This window comes from Fusarium graminearum, chromosome 2, assembly GCF_000240135.3.
Source record: "Fusarium graminearum PH-1 chromosome 2, whole genome shotgun sequence".
Lineage (NCBI taxonomy): Eukaryota > Fungi > Ascomycota > Sordariomycetes > Hypocreales > Nectriaceae > Fusarium > Fusarium graminearum.
In genome coordinates, this window is record NC_026475.1 from 5,018,588 (window position 1) to 5,040,373 (window position 21,786).

Sequence of the window (21,786 nt, forward strand, 5' to 3'; positions counted from 1 at the left end):
TGATCAACATTGGTATCGAACAGGGCTACGGACTGGACAAACTTTGACTATGGTATGATTTCTGTATGTCAAAGAACCATGTTCGTCCAGTCGATATCCCCCTCGTATACTTGAAACAAAGACCTTGTAAAGACGGTTTGGCTCTGAAAGCGACTTGTGGGGGATCTGTAACAATGACGATCGTGCTGTGGTAAGATGTGGTGCGATACCAGGCCTTGGGTCAAGATCGGACATGGGTGTTGCCATGACCATGGTTCGATATTGAGTCCAAAAAGGCAAAAGGCTTTACATACGACAGGTCTTGACGGGAAAATTAAATCTCGTAGTACAAAAGGCCCGGATTCAATTCTTGCGGTCACAACTTCTTGTGATAACGACCGGTAAACGGCTGATGGGAATGCTGTGACAAGGGAGGTCGATTCTTAGATCCACGGCCTCGGTGCATTAAAACTCGAGCTCGGCTGAGTCTGAGATGAAGATGAAACTTCCCAGATAAGCCACAGAATCATGGGCCTCATGCGAGACGAGACAGTGGTGTAAGTTGAAGCTGCATACAAGGTTCCACAGCGCTTTAAGTTGATGCCAGGTACAGAGACGGCAGGCTGATAATGTAGGGATCGCCAATAGTACATCTACCGGTCAAACACGAACGGTATCCAATGAGATAACTGTATCTGTACCGTGAAAGAGTAACAACACTGAGACGAAACATAATGGGAATAACAGGTGGATGCATAAGAGATATACATACAGGAGGAGTAACAGGGCTTGGTCTTAGGTTGAGCTTGCCGGTTTGCATGGTAGATAAAGTCAAGATCTGATGCGACGATAAGAAACAGGAGAAGACGAAGAAAGGAAATTCTGTTTTTGAATGTAACGATCTCTAACGTGCAAGCAATCGTGAACTTTGATGGCTCAATCTTGAATTGCTGATTGTTTGTGATGTCTGAAATCTTGGTCCTATGTGGAACTGCAGTTAATGACCAACTGTACCTGTTGATACATATATCAAGTATGAAAAGGGCATTCGGTTCAGTCTACAGTAAGCAGTATGAGGTAATGCGGTTCTCAACGAACAATTTTCCTAATCATCGACAATAATGGCAGCTTCATTAAAGTTAAACTCTGGTTTTGACTCGTCGGACTTAGTGACCTAACTCGGTGTGTTTGATGACCAAGTTGAGTGAGATCTCTGGATTTCAGATGAAATAAACGATCTATCCTGTGTATGTATCCGACAAGACAACAAGTTATTAGAACTCAGTAATGTTTCGAATATCTGGTGCCTGAATACCATGACGTCTAGAAACTTTCTGCAACATGTTCGGGTCTCGGGCTGTAACCAGATTGTTGTACCCCCTGGCTTGGCTCCATGGGGCTCCGGATCGTCGTGTGCCGAAGAGCATAATGCATCACCTTGACTGCGGCAGTGGCAGCTTTTCGTAATGCCTCCTTGAAAGAGGGGTGTGATTATGTCCATACTACACTGTTGGCCAAGTTGCAAGGCCTGAAGACGGGAGAATTTTTCAGCAGCATCGTAATGCCTGCCAGAGACAGGATGAAGGCATGTGTGACAGCGTTACATTAGATGTTGAGATGCGTGTTGAGTGGCCGCATTAGCGTACAACGCGCGCGGTAATTCAAGGCAGATTCCATCACAGGTTAGGGATCCAGTAGATGAATACGTAGGTCAATGACACGACATAATCATGACAGTTGTTGGCTTCTACCATCATGTGAGCAAAACAACTTGGCAGTATCTATTTCGAGAAATTGTTGGTGTTGGCTAGCTACTTATTCATCTCATCTCCGTTTCCACGGCTCAGGAGCATTGCCAAGATCGCTTGAAGCCGTTAGGGTTGAATCTCGGCTGTAGGTTGTCAAAGGCATAACGTCTTTGCCGTCCTACCGTTCGTCGTTCTTCTCCCACCGCAACTTAGATCCACTGACGATTAATTAACTGGATCTCGCATACGAACGAGACCACTGGTGAAGCTCCCGTTGATCCCGTGTTCTCGGGACCGAGTATGCAAGCACCCATTCCATGTCTTGGGTATGATCTGTGGAGTCCAACGTTGGGATATCACTTTGACGGTCTGGCCCAGGGCGCTTAGAACCAGATTAAAGTTGATCGAGAGGACAGACGGTAGGCACGTCATTCGACACCAACAGCTTGGATGCAGTCAGTAGCGTATCCAAGAGCTTCAGTCATGGCGCTCGACCGGGGTATATGCTGTAATTGAATGTTGGGCGATAGATGCTTGCAGATTCCCATCAACACCTCCATACGATACTCAGTTAGTAGAGAAGATTCGTTGTAGGCGCCGAGGGGTGGCAGGGTAGCCAGGCGGGTCGTCTAGCCCCAGGACCCTTGGCTAATACCCAATCAAAAAGCGCCCCTGACAGTGACCAGCACCTGTGACAATCGGTGCAGCAGGTGCATAAACTTCCCTGTCGCCTGAGAAAACCTTCCAGGATGGCATAGACAACCCCATGGGAATCCACGATCAGAACTCGGATCGAACCTTTCGATTCTCAAAGCATCCGATGAGGCTGATGAAGGCAGTGGTTCGATTCAACATGTGAGCTGGTTTCAACACCTGCAGGATCTTAAGGGACTACCTACATCCATCACATTTGACTACTACTAAGTCATCACATCACAGCACTACTGACTTATTACTACACTGGTTGGCTGACTGGGCCATGATCTAAAGAATCACTAGTCAGTGTGAGGATACGAATGCAATACAATCACTGAATCTTGGATCAGACTCTCCCTCGCTCATCAATCTCCTTTGAGAATTCCCCGAAATCGAAACGAGATGAGGATTTAGGTTGGCAGCTCAAACCCGGCCCGGTAAGAGTGCAATTCTCTTACAACAGGCTAGCGGTCGATCAGACGTTGCACATGCACTTACAGCAGCAGTCGTATATTTCAGATCTCAGATACCGCTCAAAACAATGCCGTAGCAGATGAGAGAGAAGGAGAAGAAAAAGAAGGAAAACGTGCAAACCCTTGTAGCACATCCCCCTGACCCGCCGTACAGAGAGACATGTCGAGAGTCTGGTTGTGGAATCAAAGTCAGACAGGTCCCTAGGTAGGTCCCCAGGTCCCTCAACGTTAGCCTGTGTGACAACCATTTGGGTCAAGGAACTTGACCAATTCCCATCCTCTTTAGGCGCTGGGTCTAGATGTAGCAACCACTCATGAATCAATTGTCGCTCAATATGTCATATCAACTTAACAATGCATAAATCACCCCCATCACCGTACCATTGATTCTTGGCCCGCAGTGATCGAGTAATGTTCCGAGAAACAATGTGCTGGGCGATTTTGTTCTTCATCATGGAAGTTTTGTGCTCTGCCATATTCTTGCAGCTTGGTCGGAGAGAAACATACCACTTATAGCAGGCCAACTCTTGGCTCTCTAACTGCTTTGCGTTGTTTTTTACCAGATGCGTGTAATAGTGCCGAAAAGGCCGGCTCTTGTTCTCAGAGTCTATCAATTAAGAACAGAGTTGTATCTGAATTGAGATCATGTATATTGCCGAGTCTGTATCCGTAACATAACATCTTGAGCTACCTACATAAGCTCGACTCGACTAACAAGCGCGTATCGAGAACTCAGGACTAACAATTGGAAACTATTGAAAATAAGATCCAACCTAATCTCCTACACATCAACTGTATCACAAAATAAGCCAATCCCTTCATCAACTTTTCGCTTGCCTCTTTCTCCCTCCAAGCTAACGCCACTGGCTCGGCCGCCAAGCCATCGAGGACTCAAGTGCACCAATTGCTTGTTTAAGCAGGGAAAGGCCAACCGTTGTTCCATCCATGGGTAGAAGGGCAACACCGCTTCGTCGCTGTCTTTACCCCCTGCCAGCCTTGGCTCGACCCCCCCCAGCCCCTGTTATACTGGCATCACCCCCTGTACCCCCGTACCGTGCCTAGCGTACCTGCCCCGCCAGCCAACCCGACTGCACCGGACTTTACTTCAGGTGCAGACGCTGCCCTCCAAATAATAAATCGGCACAGTCCCTCATACATCTAAGCGCCCAGCCCAAAACCCCCCATCTCTCCCTTCGAACTTTGAATTTCCCTATTTACCACAAGAATCCTCCAATATCGCTCTTTATTCCCGACTCGTCCATTCTTTTGTGTATTACTGTAACGACGAACTCAACTCTATTGTGGTACATTGACCTGCAGCGGCCATCATGTCGTTGAAACAGGTACAGTTCTCACCCGATTCTTACTTCAAGACGCCATGTCTTGCAAGCAGGCCATTTTGCTAATACAGATTCTTCTATAGGAAATCGAGACCTGGGTAGCAGCCCTAGGTCGTTACGACAACAATGAATTCGAAGAGGCCCTCAACGAGTTTGGAAAGATTGGCGACACAAGCAAGATTCTGTTCAACATGGGTGTTATCCATGCCACACTTGGGGAGCACGAGAAAGCTGTAAGTTCTGTCCGCAGCGAATCCCATTATAATTCACATACTGATTCCATTTCCTCAGGTTGAGAGTTACCAGCGAGCAATTCGGCTAGACCAATACCTTGCCGTTGCCTATTTCCAGCAAGGCGTTTCGAATTTCCTTCTCGGCGACTTTGAAGAAGCTCTCGCCAACTTCAACGACACTCTCCTATATCTCCGTGGCAACGCTATGATCGACTACGCTCAACTGGGTCTCCTTTTCAAGCTTTACTCTTGTGAGGTGCTTTTCAACCGAGGTCTTTGCTACATCTATCTGCAACAGATGGATGCTGGAATGCAAGATTTCTCGTATGCCGTTAAGGAGAAGGTGGTCGAAGATCATAACGTCATCGACGATGCTATTAACGAACAGGCAGAGGTTAGTGAATCGCCCGTTGCCTGTCAATGCTCTTACTAACATTCATAGGGATATACTGTCTTCTCTATCCCTGTAGGAGTTGTCTACAGACCCAACGAAGCTAAAGTTCGAAACCTCAAGACGAAGGATTACCTTGGTAAAGCCAGACTTGTCGCTGCTTCAGACCGTGCCAATGCCTTTACCGGCTTTGCTGGCTCTGAGATCAAGAATGTCAGTTGTCCCTTGCATACGTGAAAAACCGTAATTAACACTTCACAGGCCGGCAAGTTAGAAGTCAAGGACGACCGTCCTGCTGACAATATCTCCTTTGCTGCCACAAATCTCGTCAAGCCTGGCCTGTCATCTCGGAGACAACAATCAGAGCCTCCCAACGGCCGAAATGTGTTCCCGCCAACACCTCCACCGGAGAATGAGCGCCCCTCACGAGCTGCTTCCGTGCGCAACCAAAAGCCTCAGTTGGCTAAACTCAACATCCAGCAAGCCGAGCCAAACCGGCGGTACGAGAAAGCAGCCTCACCTGCTGATGCCCGAAGGCCTATGCCAAGGTCAGCGTCGACTACTCGCACGCCGCTGCAAAGGGAGCCCCCGCCATTACAGTTGAGGCCTAAGCAGATTCCAGAGGAGACAGGATCGCCAGAAGATGTATACGCAATGTATTCGGCAACTGATGGCTATCGAAACTCAAGAGGCTCAGCTGGCAGCAGACGACTAAGACCTCAGCAATATTCTGAAGAGGAAGATGCTTCAGACTATGAGGGCACCATCAACGAGAACGATTTCGAGATGATCGGTCAACGTCGAGGCCCCGGTTCCGTTTCCGGCTCAAGAAATAGCCGTCGAACTGAGGTCACAAAGATTCGAGTCAAAGTCCACGCTGATGAGGTCAAGCTCATCATGATTACACCCGACACTCGGTTTGAAACATTAAGCGACAAGGTCCGTGACAAGTTCAACATCAAACGCCGTTTCAAGATCAAGGTCAAGGACGACGACATGCCCAACGGAGACATGATCACAGTTGGCGACCAGGACGACCTAGAAATGGTCATCGATAGTGTCAAGGACGAAGCAAGAAAGCAACGGACAGAGACAGGAAAGATGGAGGTATGTGAACATCTCTCAACTCAAACCCAATGTTCTGATCGCTAACATCATCACAGATTTGGATCCTTCAACTTTAGATATATACCCTCACAGCGAATTTGCATTTTTGGACATTTATGAAATTTTTTTTACCACTGAGCGGCGATTCGTGAGTTGAGAGAGAAATCTTCAACACGAGTGCCTTTTTTATTTATTCTTAGGCGATCTTGCCATTATCTTAATCTTGTACTCTTTCGAAGGCATGTCACAATAGTTAGCAAATCAAGGATTCAAGTTAGAGGGGAGCCGGAGTTGGGGGTCACGGTTTCTACCAAAGTAATTCTCCGTCACAACAGGACAGGAAAAGGGGCACAGGAAATTCATAGTTGATAACAATCATGAAGTTATGACAGTATATCGATTGATCGTTTGCGATTTAAATCATGTACACACACATATATCGAACTTAGTGATGTGTACTATCCAAAATGCTGGAGTGATACATTATTCTACATTGATCTTACAATACATCTATCTGACCCTGTTTTGTCCCCAGATATTGTTGAAGAACCTCCACCTGCAAGACAAGTGCCTATTCAGCGACGGCGTCGGTCTCTGAAGTCATGGCCGCAGCTTCGTCTATCCATCTTTGCCGAAGATTCTCGCCCCCTGAGTCCAACTCATGCAACAAATCGCGCACTTGAGTAGTACGAGCTCGCCACTCATCTTGACCCAAAATGTTGAATAAGATGCGAGATGCCTTGGCGACAGCTTGTGGGCTGCCAACAGCGATGAGGCGAAGAATACTATGCAGATCGGTGGATTGATCAGAAGGGACACGCTCCAAGAGGCGGTCGAGAGCCAGTTCCCAACTATCTGTTGAACTGACTGTTTCATGAATAAGGTTGATCAAATCACGACGTGGAGTCTCTGTAGCGAGTGCCGCACGGTAGATGGCAATAGGAGGGCGCCAGAATAGATATGGCAGCAGACGTGGTATGTCATCCGCAGAAGCGTACCGTGAGGTTTCTTGAGCAAGTGTTTGGAAGGCATAGGACTGTTGCGACGATTCAGATGATAACATGGCTGGAACCGGCGTCAAAGCTCCAGGCCACTTGAGAGATGTGCCGCGTAGTTGGATCGGTACATAGTTGCCAGTGTTGTCCTTTGAAGACGAGGTGATTTCGTGGACTTTGCTGATAAGGGGGCTGAGTAGATTTTCCCTGATAAGAACTTGTTCGCGAGGGGTGTGGTCAGACATAGGGGTTTTAAATAGGAGGTTCCGGTACTCGTGCTGAAAGAAGCCAAGCTTTTGCGGGTTGAGTTTTATACCACCTCGTGTGAATTTATAAGTCAGCTACACCACTTGTCAGTACTTCGATAAAGGAAATCCGCTTCACTTCCAACAGTAGCACATACGTTATCAGCCACATCTTCAAGGAAGCGTGGTATCTGGATGCCTTTCTTGAACGAAGCACCCAGATTGGCAAGCCAGGCTTGTAAGGCCATGGGAAAGACCTTTTGGTCCATATATGTCGAGAGGTTAACGCTAGCATTGCGTTTACTGAGCTTCGATCCATCATTGCTAACGAGAAGACCCAGGTGAGCGAAGGTCGGAGGTTCCCAGCCAAAAGCTTCGTAGAGCGCCAGATGCTTGGGCGTCGAGATGAGCCATTCCTGCAGATTGTAAGAAAACAAGGTCATGAACCAAAATACTCCAGTGTACTGACCTCGCCACGGATGACATGAGTAATCTTCATGAGGTGGTCGTCAACTACATTCGCAAGATGATAAGTAGGAAAACCATCGGTTTTCATGAGCACAAAGTCCTCCTCGGGCTCCTTCTTCTGAAAAGGCCCATAGATAGCATCCTTGAACTTAGGCGTACCGAAGCGGCCAGAGTTGAGTCGGACAACATGAGCCTCGCCCTTGGCAGCTCGCTCATCGGACTCGGAACGTGGGACTGAGCGGCACGTGCCTGGGTAAGCGGTGGATTTGCCGGCATCATGAAGAGCACGCTTCTGGGCCTCGAGCACTGACTGGTTACAGAAACAGCGGTACGCAGAGCCGTTTTCGATTAGGGTATGAGTGTGCTCTTTATAGGTTTCAAGACGTTCTGACTGAATGATGATTTCTCAGTATAAATCTGTGTCACAGGCTCAGTGGTATTTACCTGACGATAGGGGCCATAGGGGCCGCCTTTGTCGGGGCCTTCGCTCCATGACAGACCGGCCCATTCAAGATCTTTGAAGATACGCTCTTCGGCATCAGGTACCAAACGATTCTTTATGTGTCAATATGTGCATACCCAAGATTATATGACCAGAGGAGGGGCTTACCTGATCAGTGTCCTCAATTCGTATAATAAAATCACCTCCCTTTGTAGCCTTTGCTACCAAATTGTTGAAGAGAGCCGTTCTGAGCGAGCCCAAGTGCAAATATCCAGTAGGAGAAGGCGCAAAGCGCGCACGAATTGGCTTGTCGTCTGGTTGTCCAAGAATATATCGTTGGCTTGTCTCATCATCTTTAGTCCCGGTCTTGCTGGTATTTGGTGTCTGGCTACGTTTCTTCAGGGCTGCCAATCTCGAGGGTTTCTTGACTGGCTGCCCGTTTTGCTTTACTTCTTCGGAGACTGTGTCCGTGTTACTCTGAGCTGGTGAAGCTTTGGCTGCTGCATCAGAATTTTGATCGTGTCGAACCAGTGAGCTGGTAAAGCCTCGACGAATTGGTATTGTTGAACAGTGAAGGATTTGAGCTTGTGAAAGGCTTGTCGATAGCCACGTTGAGCGGTTCAACAATAATCTCATGATGAAGATAGAATGTTCATAGCCAATTAATGACTTATACAAGTGTGAGTTAGTTAGACGATCTGCCCATGAGTTTAAGATATTGCGGCTAGTGCATTCTTCGAATGGGTGGTGCGCCACTATGTGGCAACCGTTGAAAGTGCTGTTAGAGATAAGGATTGAAATTTCTTATCAGTGGCATTGTGAACGTTGAAGATATTCGAGTCTTGATGGACTTCAGTAAAGAATCGTAAATGTAAACAGAAAACTTGTCGCAAATCATCTGGAATCAATGCCATTGTTTATTTTTACTGTAAAAGTTTGAGAATATGACAGTGTTGAGAAAGTGACTTGTAATCACAAGCAGACTGAAATGGAGGGGCACGGAAAATGAATAGGCGTCAACGAACATGACGCATTCAGGGCATGCTGGATGTTTGTCACTACTAATCTACCTAATTATAAGAAGAAGCTATCTGTTTGAAATAACCCTGTTCCATTCAATCTAAATGTTGATAATAGGCGACGGTGTAAAAATTCTTTAATCAGATACAAATCCATCATTAACTGCAAGTAATACCCAGAGGAGTACCCCGCGCTACAACCCACGCCAAAAGATTTTCTACGGGTCCCTGCCAACAGAGTTGATCGACGGAGCGGACCAATTCTTCATCCTGCATTACAGTACTGTAGACTACAGTACCTTCAAATATTCAAGATGGATGATCCTTTCAACGCTGGCTCTCCGGGCCCGGAAGAGGTCGATCTCTACGGTAAGTCTTGTTCGCCTCTTGAAAGAATTTATCATAACCAACAGCCGTTCACTGCCTATCGCAAAAGCTGGCGGTTGATAAGGAAGAAAAGACATGGCTAATTCGGATGAATAGAACTTCTCGAAATCGACAGAACCGCAACACCAGACCAGATAAAGAAGGCTTACCGAAAGGTTTGTGATCGCAACACTCAAAGAACCACAGAATAAATTCTTACAAATCCCCGATAGGCCGCTCTCAAATACCACCCAGACAAGGTTGCCGAGGAGCAACGTGAAGAGTCAGAAGCCAAGTTCAAGGAAGTCACACAAGCCTACGAAATTCTCAGCGATGAGCAGAAGCGCGAGCTTTACGATGTTCACGGTATGGCCGCTTTCGACAAGTCCCGCGGTGGCCCCGGCGGTCCTGAGGTCGACCTCAACGATATCCTTTCCCAGATGTTCGGTTTCGGCATGGGTCCCGGAGGCCCTGGAGGTCCTGGCGGCCCCGGCGGCCCTCGTCGACCCAGACGTGGCCCTGATGAGGAGCAAGAGTACAAGGTGACCCTGGAAGAGCTTTACCGTGGTAAGACTGTCAAGTTTGCCGCCAACAAACAGGTGCTCTGCGGTCAGTGTAAGGGTTCTGGTGGCAAGGAGAAGGCCAAGGCTGCGTCTTGCGAACGTTGCAAGGGTAACGGTATCGTCGAGGCCTTCCGACAAATCGGCCCCGGCATGATGCGACGTGAGACTGTTCTTTGCGACCATTGCCAGGGCGCTGGCCAGGTTTTCAAGGAGAAGGACCGATGCAAGAAGTGCAAGGGCAAGCGAACAAGCCAAGAAAAGAAGGTCCTCGAGATTTACATCCCCCGAGGTTCTATGCAGGGCGAGCGCATCGTTCTTGAAGGCGAGGCCGATCAGCACCCGGACCAGACGCCTGGTGATATCGTCTTCACTCTGGTTGAAGAGCCTCATGATGTCTTCACTCGCATCGGCCACGATTTGTCTGCCGAGCTGACTGTGACACTTGGCGAGGCTCTATCAGGTTTCTCCCGTACTGTCTTCAAGCACCTCGATGGACGAGGTATCCATATCGAACGCCCCCGAGGCAAGATTCTGCGACCAGGTGACTGCCTCAAGATCCCTGGTGAGGGTATGCCCATGAAGCGTGGCGAGGCCAAGGGTGATCTGTACCTTATTGTCAAGGTTGAGTTCCCTGAGGACGGATGGCTGAAGGAGGACTCCGAGCACGATGCTCTGCAGAAGATGCTGCCCACTGCTCCCGCCAACGTTGAGGCTGAGGAGGTTGATGAGGTCGAGTACGAGGATGATGCCGACATTGAGAAGGTAATTATAGCCTGTGTCCACGATTCGATATTGCGCAATAGCTAACTTGGTGACAGATGGGCGAAAACTCAGGCGACGGCCGATTCGGCGGTGACTGGGAAGACGATGACGACGACATGGGTGATGGTCAAGCTCAGTGCCAGACACAGTAATCGAGTACACACTGCGATCAGTACCAACGATAGAGTAGGCCTAGAAGTGCAAGGTTTCCGCCCTGGGTTAACGAAGCGACGACTATTTCAGGATCAGGGGCCGATTGGGCACTGCCATGGCTATGGCGGGCTCTCGATGGAAATTTATCAAAAAGGAAGAAGACTGAATATCATGTTCGGTTTGGGCATCTCAGGGCCAGAGATGACATGATACCATACCATACAAACCATGCTTGGGATTCAGGAGGATAGATCTTGCTCTAGGAAGGCGAGGTCCCATTTCGTCATACGGCGTACAAGATAGATATAAATTCGTGCATGAGTACGCTTAGACCTTGAAGTTACTGCAGCAGTTTGGCGAAATGGTGTGCTGTTTTGTGTCGTTGACGAGAAAAGACGAATGAAAGGGGAAATTATATGTCCTCGCCAGTGCTAATCATGTAATGGATACTTGACCTAGACCCACCACCTCTTTGGGCTAGTTAATGCCTTCCAGAACCACCTTGATGGAAGAAGAAGTACCGCCAATTCTTCTGAGCTCTTTCCGGTGCTTCGAAGTATTAGGCACTGAATGATAAGAATTTCTTACATATCGTCTCTGGGTGCAAGACCGGCGGTCAACGAAATATGCTCTTGACCTGCTTCACTGCATGGGCCGTTGAACGGGTCGCTCAAGAGTTATGAGATAGCCAGATCATCTATCATTTTAAACAACGAGTGCGATATCACTCTCGAACCCTTTATTGGAAAGAATAGATCCGCCTTCTCTCTTATATCAGTCAAAGAAATGTTGATACAAGCTCACAACCTACACGATCGGCCCCACCCCCGCCATTTGACGTAATTCTAAACCGCCAGCACTTACTTTCCTTCTCCAACAATCGCCAATCGCAAAACTTCAACCTTCTTTCTTCACCATGTCTCGTAAAGGCGTAGGCCTGGCGGCCTTTGACCGCTCGCGCCTCACATCAGCGCAGTTCGCCTCTCATGGCTCTTCCCTCCGCGCCAACAACGCCCAGGCTCTCGAAACCCAACTCGCCGTATTCCGTTCCCTCTTACAGCAGTTCGCCAACACGCACGCCCGCGACATTCGCTCCGATCCCGCATTCCGCGCCCAGTTCGCACGCATGTGCGCTGCTATCGGCGTGGATCCCCTAGCCAGCAGCAACAGCAACAGTAGCGCCGACGGGAGCTCTATATGGGCGCAGTTGCTGGGAAAGACGGTCAACGATTTCTACTTTGAGCTCGCTGTGCGCATTGTAGAGGTTTGTGGTGCCACACGGGGAGAGAACGGAGGTCTTATCGGTCTGGCCGATCTGAGAGAGCGCGTTGCTGCTGGGCGGATGGACGGCGCTGACCCTATCGCTGACGATGACGTTCGGCGCGCTGTGCAGACGCTTGGTCCGTTGGGCGGCGCATACGCTGTTGTGCGTGTCGGTCGCAAGGAGTACGTGCGCAGCGTACCTCGCGAGCTCAACGATGATCAGGTCTCGGTTGTTGAGGCCGCGCAGGTCTTGGGATACGTGAGTGTAGGCATGCTGAGGGACAATTTGGGCTGGGATAGAGCCCGCGCCCGGACTGTGATAGACGATCTTGTTGCGGGAGGCATGCTATGGGTCGATAAGCAGACAAAGGGTGAATGGGAATATTGGAGCCCTGGATTCATGGCCGAAACTGCCGATCCTGAGGAGGGAGGTTGAGAAAGGCCCATCTACCAGTTCACCTTTCCTACGAGAGAGAAACCAAGCCTCCAGAGCCCGAGCGACCATGATATAAAGCGCCCGTCCCGGACCAAGTCTTAACAGCCACATAAACTGGAGGATGTTGGCAAATAGTTTCGACCATCATGTGTTTGATGCTATTCCAGCTGCTGTAAAACACAGTTCAACTCTCACGAGGCTCGTGTTACCTACAGACCACGAGTACAGAGCGTAGCAAAGACCGACTGCCGAGGCAGCTCAGCAAAGTTCACGAGTCAAAACGATAAGCCCGAAATGATGGTCGGTTCAGCTAAACAGAACAGGAGGGCCCGTAAATCAGGATGAAGATCTGCCTTCATTCAACCCGGGCAACGAGCTAACAATCACTGTCGTCAAATATCGCTTATACAAATTCAAGTTGAACTCTACCTTAACCAAGAGCTGGCCAAGGAATTAGAATGCAGGAGATAGATGGGGGGAAAAAGAAAAAAAAATACTAGGTAGTTCATTTCATTAACAACTCGCACATACAAACATACAAATCTTGCCATCTACATCCACCATGTCCTTCGCCAAAACACAAATTTCCTTGTAGATACATGCTGAACAGCCTGAGCTCAGGACAGACGTCAGTCCTACTCACCCCCTCATCTCGGGTATATACTTGTCAAGCGACGCAGCCCATCCGAGCACGGTTTTGCATTCATCCGCTCGCTACCAAGAAGCCACCGTTCGCTTACTCTCTCATCTCCACATTTCCCTTCTCTTTAAAGCCTTCGCCACCCCAATTATCGTCTTTTGACTGTCTTCTTGGTTTCCCGGGCTCAGATTGACGGTTGAGATTGTGTCACTTAGTAAGGAGGGTTGGGACCGCCGCCCATGCCAGGTGGAGGGTAGTCGTCGGGGCGGCCTGGGCGCATGTCGCCAGCGTTGGATCGGCGGTCGTCGCCGAAGTGCTTCTTGCGGAGAGCTGCGAGGCGCTTCTTCTTGGTAATCGTGTTGATGTATGTGCCAATGATGAAAGACACGATGTTGAAGAAGGGAATCCAGAGCTGGTCGGGAAGGAACTTCTGGGCAAAAGCCAGGCAGATGGGAGAAGTGATCCATGAAACGCGCATGACTTTCCAGAAGCCAACCTTGACGGTAGCACGAACCTGGTGGTAGGTGCGGGCACCAGCAATGAGAGCCATGGCGACCAGGTAGACGCTGTTCTGGATAGGGGCGATCTGGAAATACCATGTTAGCGACTGATGTTACATATTGCCTTCGGCTCTGGTTCGAGTCGCGCTTCGTGGTCTTCACTTCAGGCGTGGTCATTTCACAACCGCACAACCTGCGGTGAACACCTCGGCCTCAATTACAACACAGTCCGCGCGGGATCACAAAAGATGAAGGAAGCAGTGAGTTGACTTACGATAAGGTTGCTAACAAGAATCTGTAGGATCTTGGCGCGCAGGCTGGTACGGCCCTTGAAAGCCTTCTGGAGTGCCCAGATGAGGAAGTGGCCCAGAGGAGCGCTGACGAGAGCGCCATAAGCGGCCATCTTGGGTACACGAGCAGTGAAGTAGTTGCCGTGCTTGTTGCGGTCCTTGGCGAGCCATGAAGCGAAGAGCTCTTGTGTACCGGCAAGAGTACCAGCAGTGAGCATCTTGGTACGGAGAGGGTTGTCTTCCAGCTCCTTGATGTATGCCTACCAAATCATTAGTCCTGATCAATGCTATTCCTGCTTGCGATCCTGCCAAGTGATGACCACATGACAACGGAAATAGTCTCATGGCCATCCTGACTTGCGAAATCGAGCAAATTGGAGGTTCAACTTACTGCTAGGTAGCCCTTGGTGCCAGCATTCCCCATACCACCAGTCAACGCTGTGCCGATAACAGCTGAGACGGGATGGTGACCCTTGGTGCCAGGAATCTTGCCAGCCTCGGCCTGATCAAGCAGGCCGCCGACCTTGTCGGTGGTATCATGCACCTTCTCTGCCACCTTTTCCGAAACCTTGTGAATGGTCTCGCTCTTGAAGTCGACCATGGTTGCTAGTTTGCGACAATATTGTGGTGATAAATGATGGTATGATTAATTAAGCGCGTTCTTGGTCGAGATCGAGATGAGGATATTATTTTAATTCGACTCAAAATCAACAGCTCCAGATTGGCAGACGGTGCTTGACCAATTCGACCTATTTTTTGGGGGGGTTGCGGCGCGCGCGATTGGCTTTATCGTTGATCGTCGTCGTGATGGTCCTCGTCGGATGGAAACGTCAAAGTCAACACAGCCGCGACGGCGTCATCAAAAAGCTTAAGTCAAGGGTCAGACGCGCGAGAGAGACTTTATCTAAACAGTCAGTAAACTTGTTCAGCTTGGACCGGTGGGGTTTAATAACGTTGACGTGGGGATAGAGGGAATGTGCGCGCTCAAGACCAGCCAGCCGATGGACACGACAAGGGATGACAGAGAAGTTTTGACAAGATGGCGAGAGGGTATTGAGTTGAGTGAGTGCTATGGAAGGGTGGATGGAGGTGGGTCAGGCCAATTGAGGTTCTCTCAGTGTATCTAACCAATGGCTTTGTTTACTCGATCAACAGAAGCGAGATTGGAAGAGACGGAGAGAGAGGGAACAGTTGGGAAAGTCGATGATGGGATGGCTGGCTGGCTGGTTGTTGGGCGATGAAGAAGGGATGGATGATTTGGTATAAATGAGATGCAATGCATGCCGATTCAAGGCCAGTCCAGGGTAATCAGAACTGACAAGCCAACAAGAAGAAAAGGTAACTTACAAAGCGCCGGTGCCGTAGTAGATTGATGATGGTGATGAGATGAAGTTGGCGAGATGGAGGAGACGTGGACGAGTGGAGCGAAGCTGGGTTGTTGGTGTTGATTTGTTTGTCTCACGCTGAGGTGATCTGGGGGGAGCGGACCTGACCTGGGCTGGACTGGGCTGGTAGGCTGGTCTGGCTGGGCTGGGCTGGGAGATTGAGATTGGATTGATGAGAGACTAGAAAGTGAGGTGCCCAAGCTCAGCTCACTCCAGACACAAAGCTGCAACACGACAGGGGCAACATCAAAGGCAGGTGGCTGGGAGATGTAGACGGGAAGTATTTCTCGTGTTTCGTATAGCGAAAGGAGTACCCCTTGAGTACATGGCAGCGCTAGTTCTCAGGACCTCGGCCCGCTGTAAATGAGCACAATCGAGCCAACCACAGCGCATAAGTAAAAAGAGTGTTTACCCCTGGTAAATAAATGGATTGCTCTCCACCCCATTCGGCAACTTCAGCTACAAGGTACGCGCGGGTCCAGCTCCCAAATTGGCGAGCTTCGGCGGGCCTCTGCTGGACCCATTGGTGCTCCATGACAACCCAGCTTCCTCTTACAGCCAGCAATCAGCCCGACCTCGAGATTTTAAGAATACCACCCGTTTCACGAGGTTGAGCCACACTTGGCATCTCTTCGTCCAGTGAATATTCATCCTCTTGGTTAATTTGCAGTCCAGACATCTCTCCCTCTCTATAACAATACCATCACCACTCTTTCTTACTCACATTCCAACTCGCTTGTCCTGCACGACACTGCAGGATGTACATAAAACTACCGAGGTGGCCTAACCACCTTAGCCTCTTCGGTAATCAAGGCCGGGTCGTGTTGAAAAAGAGAGTGGCTGGGTCGATACTACATATCTTACACACGCATGTGAGATACCTTGTTTAGCCAAGGATTACTTCACGTGAAAACAGGTCACGTCAATTGCTACATCAAACCCAACTAGGTTCTTCCTAGTCCTGCTACTATAAAAAAAAGAATATGTGTATATATGTGCAAAAATCCTGACCAAGAGGTTACACTCTCTCAAGTAAGGCCTTGAAATAATTTAGCATGCCAACTGAAGCACGAGGATTCAATTCATGACAATCCTCTCCCAGGCAAGATCATGTCCCTCAAACGCCTATCACCTTTAACCTAACATAAAGGACCGTCTTCGTTGACATGTCCAAAACCCCAATCCATATTCCCCTAAATAATCAAGTCGTTCAACGAACCAAGAAAAACATTGTACTTTCACACAGAGAAATAGATCACTGCTTGGACTATCGAAGCCCATGCCCAGTCCCAAATCCCTCTACAACTTCTGTTACTATAGCGATCCTCGAGCTCGTTGCTTTCTAGCCAACCAGTCTCCGAGCATATTGTCGAGTTGCTGTGCTCTTGTCAGTCCTTGGCTCAAACAAAAGACCGCCTCGAAGGCAATGATAAAACTTACAGTAGTAATCTCCGCTAGCTTTGCGTTTTGCTCCCTAAACATCCCACTCACTACCGGATGGTCTTTGCCAACAGGTTCAACGTCCGTCTTATCGTAAACGACCATGAGGAGATCTCGGACATGCTCGCCGTCGTCAAAGAAGGCACGGAGCTTCTCGTCATCCCAGCCAGGCTCCTTGGCGCTCCTTGTTGGGCTGCTATCCTTGGATGTTTTGTCTCCAGGTCCAAGCTCCGGTGATGGTACTTCAGATGATGACCGGCCCTCTTGAGAAGACGTATCAATCTCCAACGCAGGCGGTCTTGTTCCATCAACATGCGAGACATGTACTGGTGACTCCGATAGACGACTCTGCTGCTCTTCGGCTTCGGCGGTTGTCGGAACTTGTCTGGTACTTGCGTCAAAACTATCAGGGAATGCTCCAGGAAGCTGTGGCCGCAAACCACCCTCGGTTTTCTTCTCAACGCCCTGCTCAGGTGTGGTTCGAGAGGTTGGTTGAGACACGCTCTCGTCATCAGAACTAGACAGTTCATCCACATCCATCAGCGGCCGTGGCTTGGTTGTCTTGGTTGTCTTGGGCTCGTCCCCTGTGCTGGAGCTGCGACCAAGTGCCTTCGCCAACGCTCTCGTGTCATCGTGCTGCGCAGCAGCTGAGGAGGCCCGCACTCTGGAGCCGTTGCCCGCGACATGCGTATTCGAGGGTACTTCGTGGGTTTCCTTGGTCTCGGGGTTCACGATCCGCATTGACGCTGGTGGTACGTTGGACACGTCGTTAACTCGCGACTCAGCTAAGTAAGCTGCCAGCTCCATCGTCGATGACTGCTCGTTCTTTCCAGGCGAGGTTTCATTCCGGGGTATTTGCTTCTGAAGCCTGCTAGTGCTTCGTTGTGGTTGTCTCTCAGGTGATGCAACCTCCTCGATCGATTCGCTGTCCCGAGGCTCAGATACGATATCAATTGACCGTTTTCCAAACGATTCATCGTCTTCGTCCACCGACTTCTTTCTGTCTTTTCTGGAAAAGAAACTTCGGATGGCGCTTGGTTTCTTATCCTTCTCTTTCCGGCCCTTATCTTGAATCTTCTTCTTCTCCTTGTCAGACATAAGCTCCTTGTCCAACTTATCAAGGCTTGCTCTGGATTTGCTGTCCTTTGTCGAATCTTGGGATGCCCGGGACGGGTTGTCGTCTCGTAAGAGATTGGGAGTAAGAGTGATCTTCTTGGTCTCGACAGTCTCGTCTCTAAAGAAAGAGTCGGTGTTTCTGACAGTACCATTGCGGGATCGACTAGGTCCTTCAGCCTTGCTGTCAAACAGCATCTCCTCACTGTCCCTGCCCTCATCCTCTTCTTCAACAGTGTCAACCTTTGAAGTTTCTGTAGCCGCCTTGCCGTCTTTTGTCAAACGAGGCTTCAAAGGCTCGACCCTGGCGCTCTCCTCTGATGAATCGTCTTCAACAATTGATATAGTGGGATCTCGGGTTTCCTTCTTTTGGTCTTTTTGCTGTTCTTGTTTGATGTTGGTGGTTGAGCCGGCAAACAAATTATCTATATCTTCTTCGTCACTCGAATAGTCGTCGATCTCGGTATAGTCATGATAGGTCGGCGAAGTAAAGGTGACTGTCTTGCGCCCAAATCTAATGGGCGATTTGAAAGTCTGTGCCTTCTTCTCCGCCGTGTCTCCCAACATAGCAGCAGACAACTAGTACCTGTCAGTATCGAGCTTGAGTCTTTAGGGTCCAATCAACATACGTCCACATTTCTGTGTTTGTTCAAACGAGCAAGTCGTTCTGTTGGGGTCTCGATGTGCTCTGCGGGTAAATATCCTAGCATGGTGTAAGCTCATACAACAAGATATGGCGACGTTGAGCTCACCAATACTACTGTCTTTGACAACCCTCACCAGCCACCAATAACTGTTACTATCATCTAGCAGAACCATGGTGTCACCTTTGGTTGCGTTCGCCTGTCCCTCGACCGTAGCCACGAATGTGTGGAGCGCGTAAACGAATTCGAAATCAATGTCCTCTGTATCTTGTAAGCACTCGACCGCCCAGCCGGAATCAACGAAATCAGGGTCGTCAGGAAAGGAGAGTGCAGAGTCATCGTCTTCAAAAGATTCCTCGTAGGGAACTGTGAGATTGGGGTCGTAGTCGTCGCTCGCGTCGTCATTTTCATCGTCGTCGGTCGAATCGGAAAGATCTAGCATTGTGTCGCAATCGTAGAATATGTCTTGGTCCTTAGACTCAATCATGGTGCTTCGAGTACTCGACCTTTCAGGAGAAGGGCACTAGCCTCCATCGTCACTGGTTCTTATCCGCACCTCCTCTTGATTTGCGACATTCTGCTGCTGAATCTTGGTTTCCTCCTCGTAATCGTGAAACTCAAGTGTCGAGTTAAAAGTATCACAGCTATCTTCTTCGTGGAATTCGGCATCGTGGCGGTCGTCGTTTTCGTTTTCGTGTTCGTCGCAATCGGCATACTCACCCTGAAGACGATGGTTCTGAACTGGTGTTGATGGCGCTGGCGATGCTTGTGACAGCAGCGCCATTGCGTTGGGGTTGTGAATATATGTGAGAGGTTCAGGATATGGCGAGCGAACTCTGGCGCAGCTCAAACCAGTGGTGAATGGAGAACTACTCCTAATGGAAGAGGGAAGGGAGGAGACACGGCGCGGCCATGCCCCGGGGGCAATGGGGTTACACCCACCATCTTCAATCGAAGGCGAACTTGAGATCTTGTCCATCATGTCGTCATCCAGGTCATCGTCGCCGTCGAGCTCGCCTTCGTCCGATGACGACATGCCGCCATTCTGCGCAACTGCCAATGCATCTTCCTGGATCATTGTGCTATCGTTATTGTTGGTAGCGCCTTGAGCGCGAGTCCTTGGGCCCGAGGAGTCTGCGGCAAGCTCGTCGGCAAAAGAGTCAATCTCGTCGAGGCTATTACGGTTATCGAGAGAGACCCGAGGAGAGCGGCGCTGTTCGTCTGCAATGTCGTGTGAGATCTCGCGAATAGTCTCAGCTTGGTGGGGGCCTAGAGAGTTGGCACCGGAGGCTAAACGTGGGCTTTTGGAGTGATCTTGAGCAGACGGGGCGTGATGATCTTGGAGATCGATAGTATCTGCAGTCGGGAGAAACGATCGTGACGGTCAGTTTAACGTGTCATTAGGAGCGTTGGATCGCGAGGAATGGAAAAATAAATGTCGGAGCCAGGTAGTGGAATGTATCGCGACCTACAGCGGCCCTGAAGGTGAAGCTTGGACAATAAACTGGGGGCAGGGGTAAACGAGAAATGAGATGCAACGTAGAGAGAAAGAAGTAATCAAAGAAGGGAGGAAGGGAGAGAAAAGCTGACGATGAAATCAAGGGACCAGGTGGTTAACCATAAGAAATGTTTATATAAAGGGGGCAGGGGGAAAGAAGGCGCTGTCAGAAGAAGCGACTAAACAACGGGACAAGAATGAGGCTGCGTCAAAGTCGATGCGCCTCGATTCGCAATTCCAGATGCCAAATCTCTAAGGCTGAGACCTTTAGTGCGACATTGGCATTGGCACTGGGATATGCAAAGATAAAGCAAAGCAAGTAGTCTACATACCGGCACGGACGATGGATGGTCGTGTCATCATGTATGACCAAAGAAGACGGGTGCTGCCGTCAACAACCCAAGTCACTCTTCTGTTTACCTATTGAGGCTTGGAGGTGCGAGCCTGGCGAGGCACCAAAGGGTGGGATATGCTTGACCCCTGGCTCTAGTCAAGAAAGCGCCTTCTTAAATTTCAAGTATCTTTTTTTATTCCAGTCGGGGGGGCGTTGGGTCGCTGACGGGCTGGGCTGGCTGGGGGCCGTTCCTCTATCGTTGCAGGCGGACTTGCAGATCCTTGGAAAGGCTATTCTCGTTGGTGGCTTTGTTTCTTTTTGTTGGTTGCTTTTGTTGTTGTTGCGATATAAGCCAAGTTGGAAGTCGTCGTGCTCGATTGGAGTCGCTCGGCGCAGGAGGTTATGCTCGTAAAGATCAATCAATTGATCAATCGATGTACCCGATGGCCAGCCACGGACTCGTTTAGCATGAAATGAAGCCGCTGGTGATCGCGAATGGGACCTTGTTTTCGGAAAACTGGAGAGAGATGAAGGGAGAGAGCGACGATCTTTTTGTTCAGTGTGAGAATAGAAAGTTGACGAGCTAATAATAAAGTGAACTGGCCTCCATGCTTTGCTTGGCTCTTGGCCTGGCCCAGCGCGGAATGGTGGACCAAGTTTTGTTTCCAAGCGGGCCCTTGCTTAAGGTAGACGTAAGGAACAGGAACAGGAACAGGAACCAAAAAAGACTCGACTCCACTGCCGCTGTGAAACTGGCAGCCCGCGGCACTGCACTGTCACTGCGCTGAGCAGGGGTTGCTTAACCACTAATTTTTTTTAGTTTGTCGACAAGTGATGACCGATTCAAGAAGGACATGTCTAACGTAGTCGGCATCAAGTCCTTCAAGAGTCTTTTTTAGTACTTTTATCAACTGATCCAGACTCTGAAGCTACACAGGGTCATGTGCACCGTCACAAGAGTAACATAAAGCGCTGATGTTGTCGAGGGGAATCATCATACGTATTCAAGCTGGGCCGTTTCAGCTATACAGATGAAAGCAGATATGATAGCTGATACGTAGTAAAAACTAGACGCGAGAAGGGGAAATATCAGAGGTCCAGGCGTCTAACCAGACGAGTTGACGTGAAACCATTCAGCCAGTCAAAGGTTAGAATAGGGATAGTGATTAACAGCATCGATTAAACACTCAAACTATCGTCTATCTGGAGTCATGCATCTCAACCGCACCTGTTTAATTGACTTTCCATTAGAGTTACGCCTTT

General features: G+C 49.3%; 6 protein-coding genes across 6 annotated transcripts; 3 read left to right on the plus strand and 3 right to left on the minus strand.

The window, feature by feature from the left end:
- Nucleotides 1–4,224: 4,224 nt before the first annotated feature.
- FGSG_04123 (uncharacterized protein) lies at nt 4,225–6,360 on the plus strand (the record flags this gene model as incomplete). Its single annotated transcript, XM_011323211.1, has 6 exons — nt 4,225–4,239; nt 4,320–4,469; nt 4,528–4,863; nt 4,912–5,073; nt 5,122–5,967; nt 6,024–6,360. 6 exons carry the CDS (start codon nt 4,225–4,227, stop codon nt 6,042–6,044), a joined length of 1,530 nt encoding a protein of 509 aa, XP_011321513.1. The 3' UTR covers nt 6,045–6,360.
- A 46-nt stretch (nt 6,361–6,406) lies between these two features.
- FGSG_04122 (uncharacterized protein) lies at nt 6,407–8,753 on the minus strand (the record flags this gene model as incomplete). Its single annotated transcript, XM_011323212.1, has 5 exons — nt 6,407–7,303; nt 7,366–7,623; nt 7,677–7,985; nt 8,120–8,230; nt 8,286–8,753. The coding sequence occupies 5 exons, from the start codon at nt 8,751–8,753 to the stop codon at nt 6,539–6,541; spliced, it is 1,911 nt and encodes a 636-aa protein (XP_011321514.1). The 3' UTR covers nt 6,407–6,538.
- Nucleotides 8,754–9,425: 672 nt separating this feature from the next.
- FGSG_04121 (uncharacterized protein) lies at nt 9,426–11,330 on the plus strand. The gene is made up of 4 exons (XM_011323213.1): nt 9,426–9,505; nt 9,620–9,678; nt 9,736–10,827; nt 10,884–11,330. The coding sequence occupies exons 1-4, from the start codon at nt 9,451–9,453 to the stop codon at nt 10,977–10,979; spliced, it is 1,302 nt and encodes a 433-aa protein (XP_011321515.1). The 5' UTR covers nt 9,426–9,450; the 3' UTR covers nt 10,980–11,330.
- Nucleotides 11,331–11,896: 566 nt separating this feature from the next.
- On the plus strand, nt 11,897–12,679 carry FGSG_04120 (uncharacterized protein; the record flags this gene model as incomplete). Its single annotated transcript, XM_011323214.1, has 1 exon — nt 11,897–12,679. One exon carries the CDS (start codon nt 11,897–11,899, stop codon nt 12,677–12,679), a length of 783 nt encoding a protein of 260 aa, XP_011321516.1.
- A 495-nt stretch (nt 12,680–13,174) lies between these two features.
- On the minus strand, nt 13,175–15,047 carry FGSG_04119 (uncharacterized protein). Its single transcript, XM_011323215.1, has 3 exons — nt 14,501–15,047; nt 14,094–14,369; nt 13,175–13,905 (listed from the first exon to the last, which is right to left on the minus strand). Exons 1-3 carry the CDS (start codon nt 14,708–14,710, stop codon nt 13,531–13,533), a joined length of 861 nt encoding a protein of 286 aa, XP_011321517.1. The 5' UTR covers nt 14,711–15,047; the 3' UTR covers nt 13,175–13,530.
- Nucleotides 15,048–16,633: 1,586 nt separating this feature from the next.
- On the minus strand, nt 16,634–20,549 carry FGSG_04118 (uncharacterized protein; the record flags this gene model as incomplete). The annotated part of the gene is made up of 6 exons (XM_011323216.1): nt 16,634–16,687; nt 16,935–18,626; nt 18,677–18,750; nt 18,800–19,214; nt 19,248–20,029; nt 20,522–20,549. The coding sequence occupies 6 exons, from the start codon at nt 20,547–20,549 to the stop codon at nt 16,634–16,636; spliced, it is 3,045 nt and encodes a 1,014-aa protein (XP_011321518.1).
- Between the last annotated feature and the right edge of the window lie 1,237 nt (nt 20,550–21,786).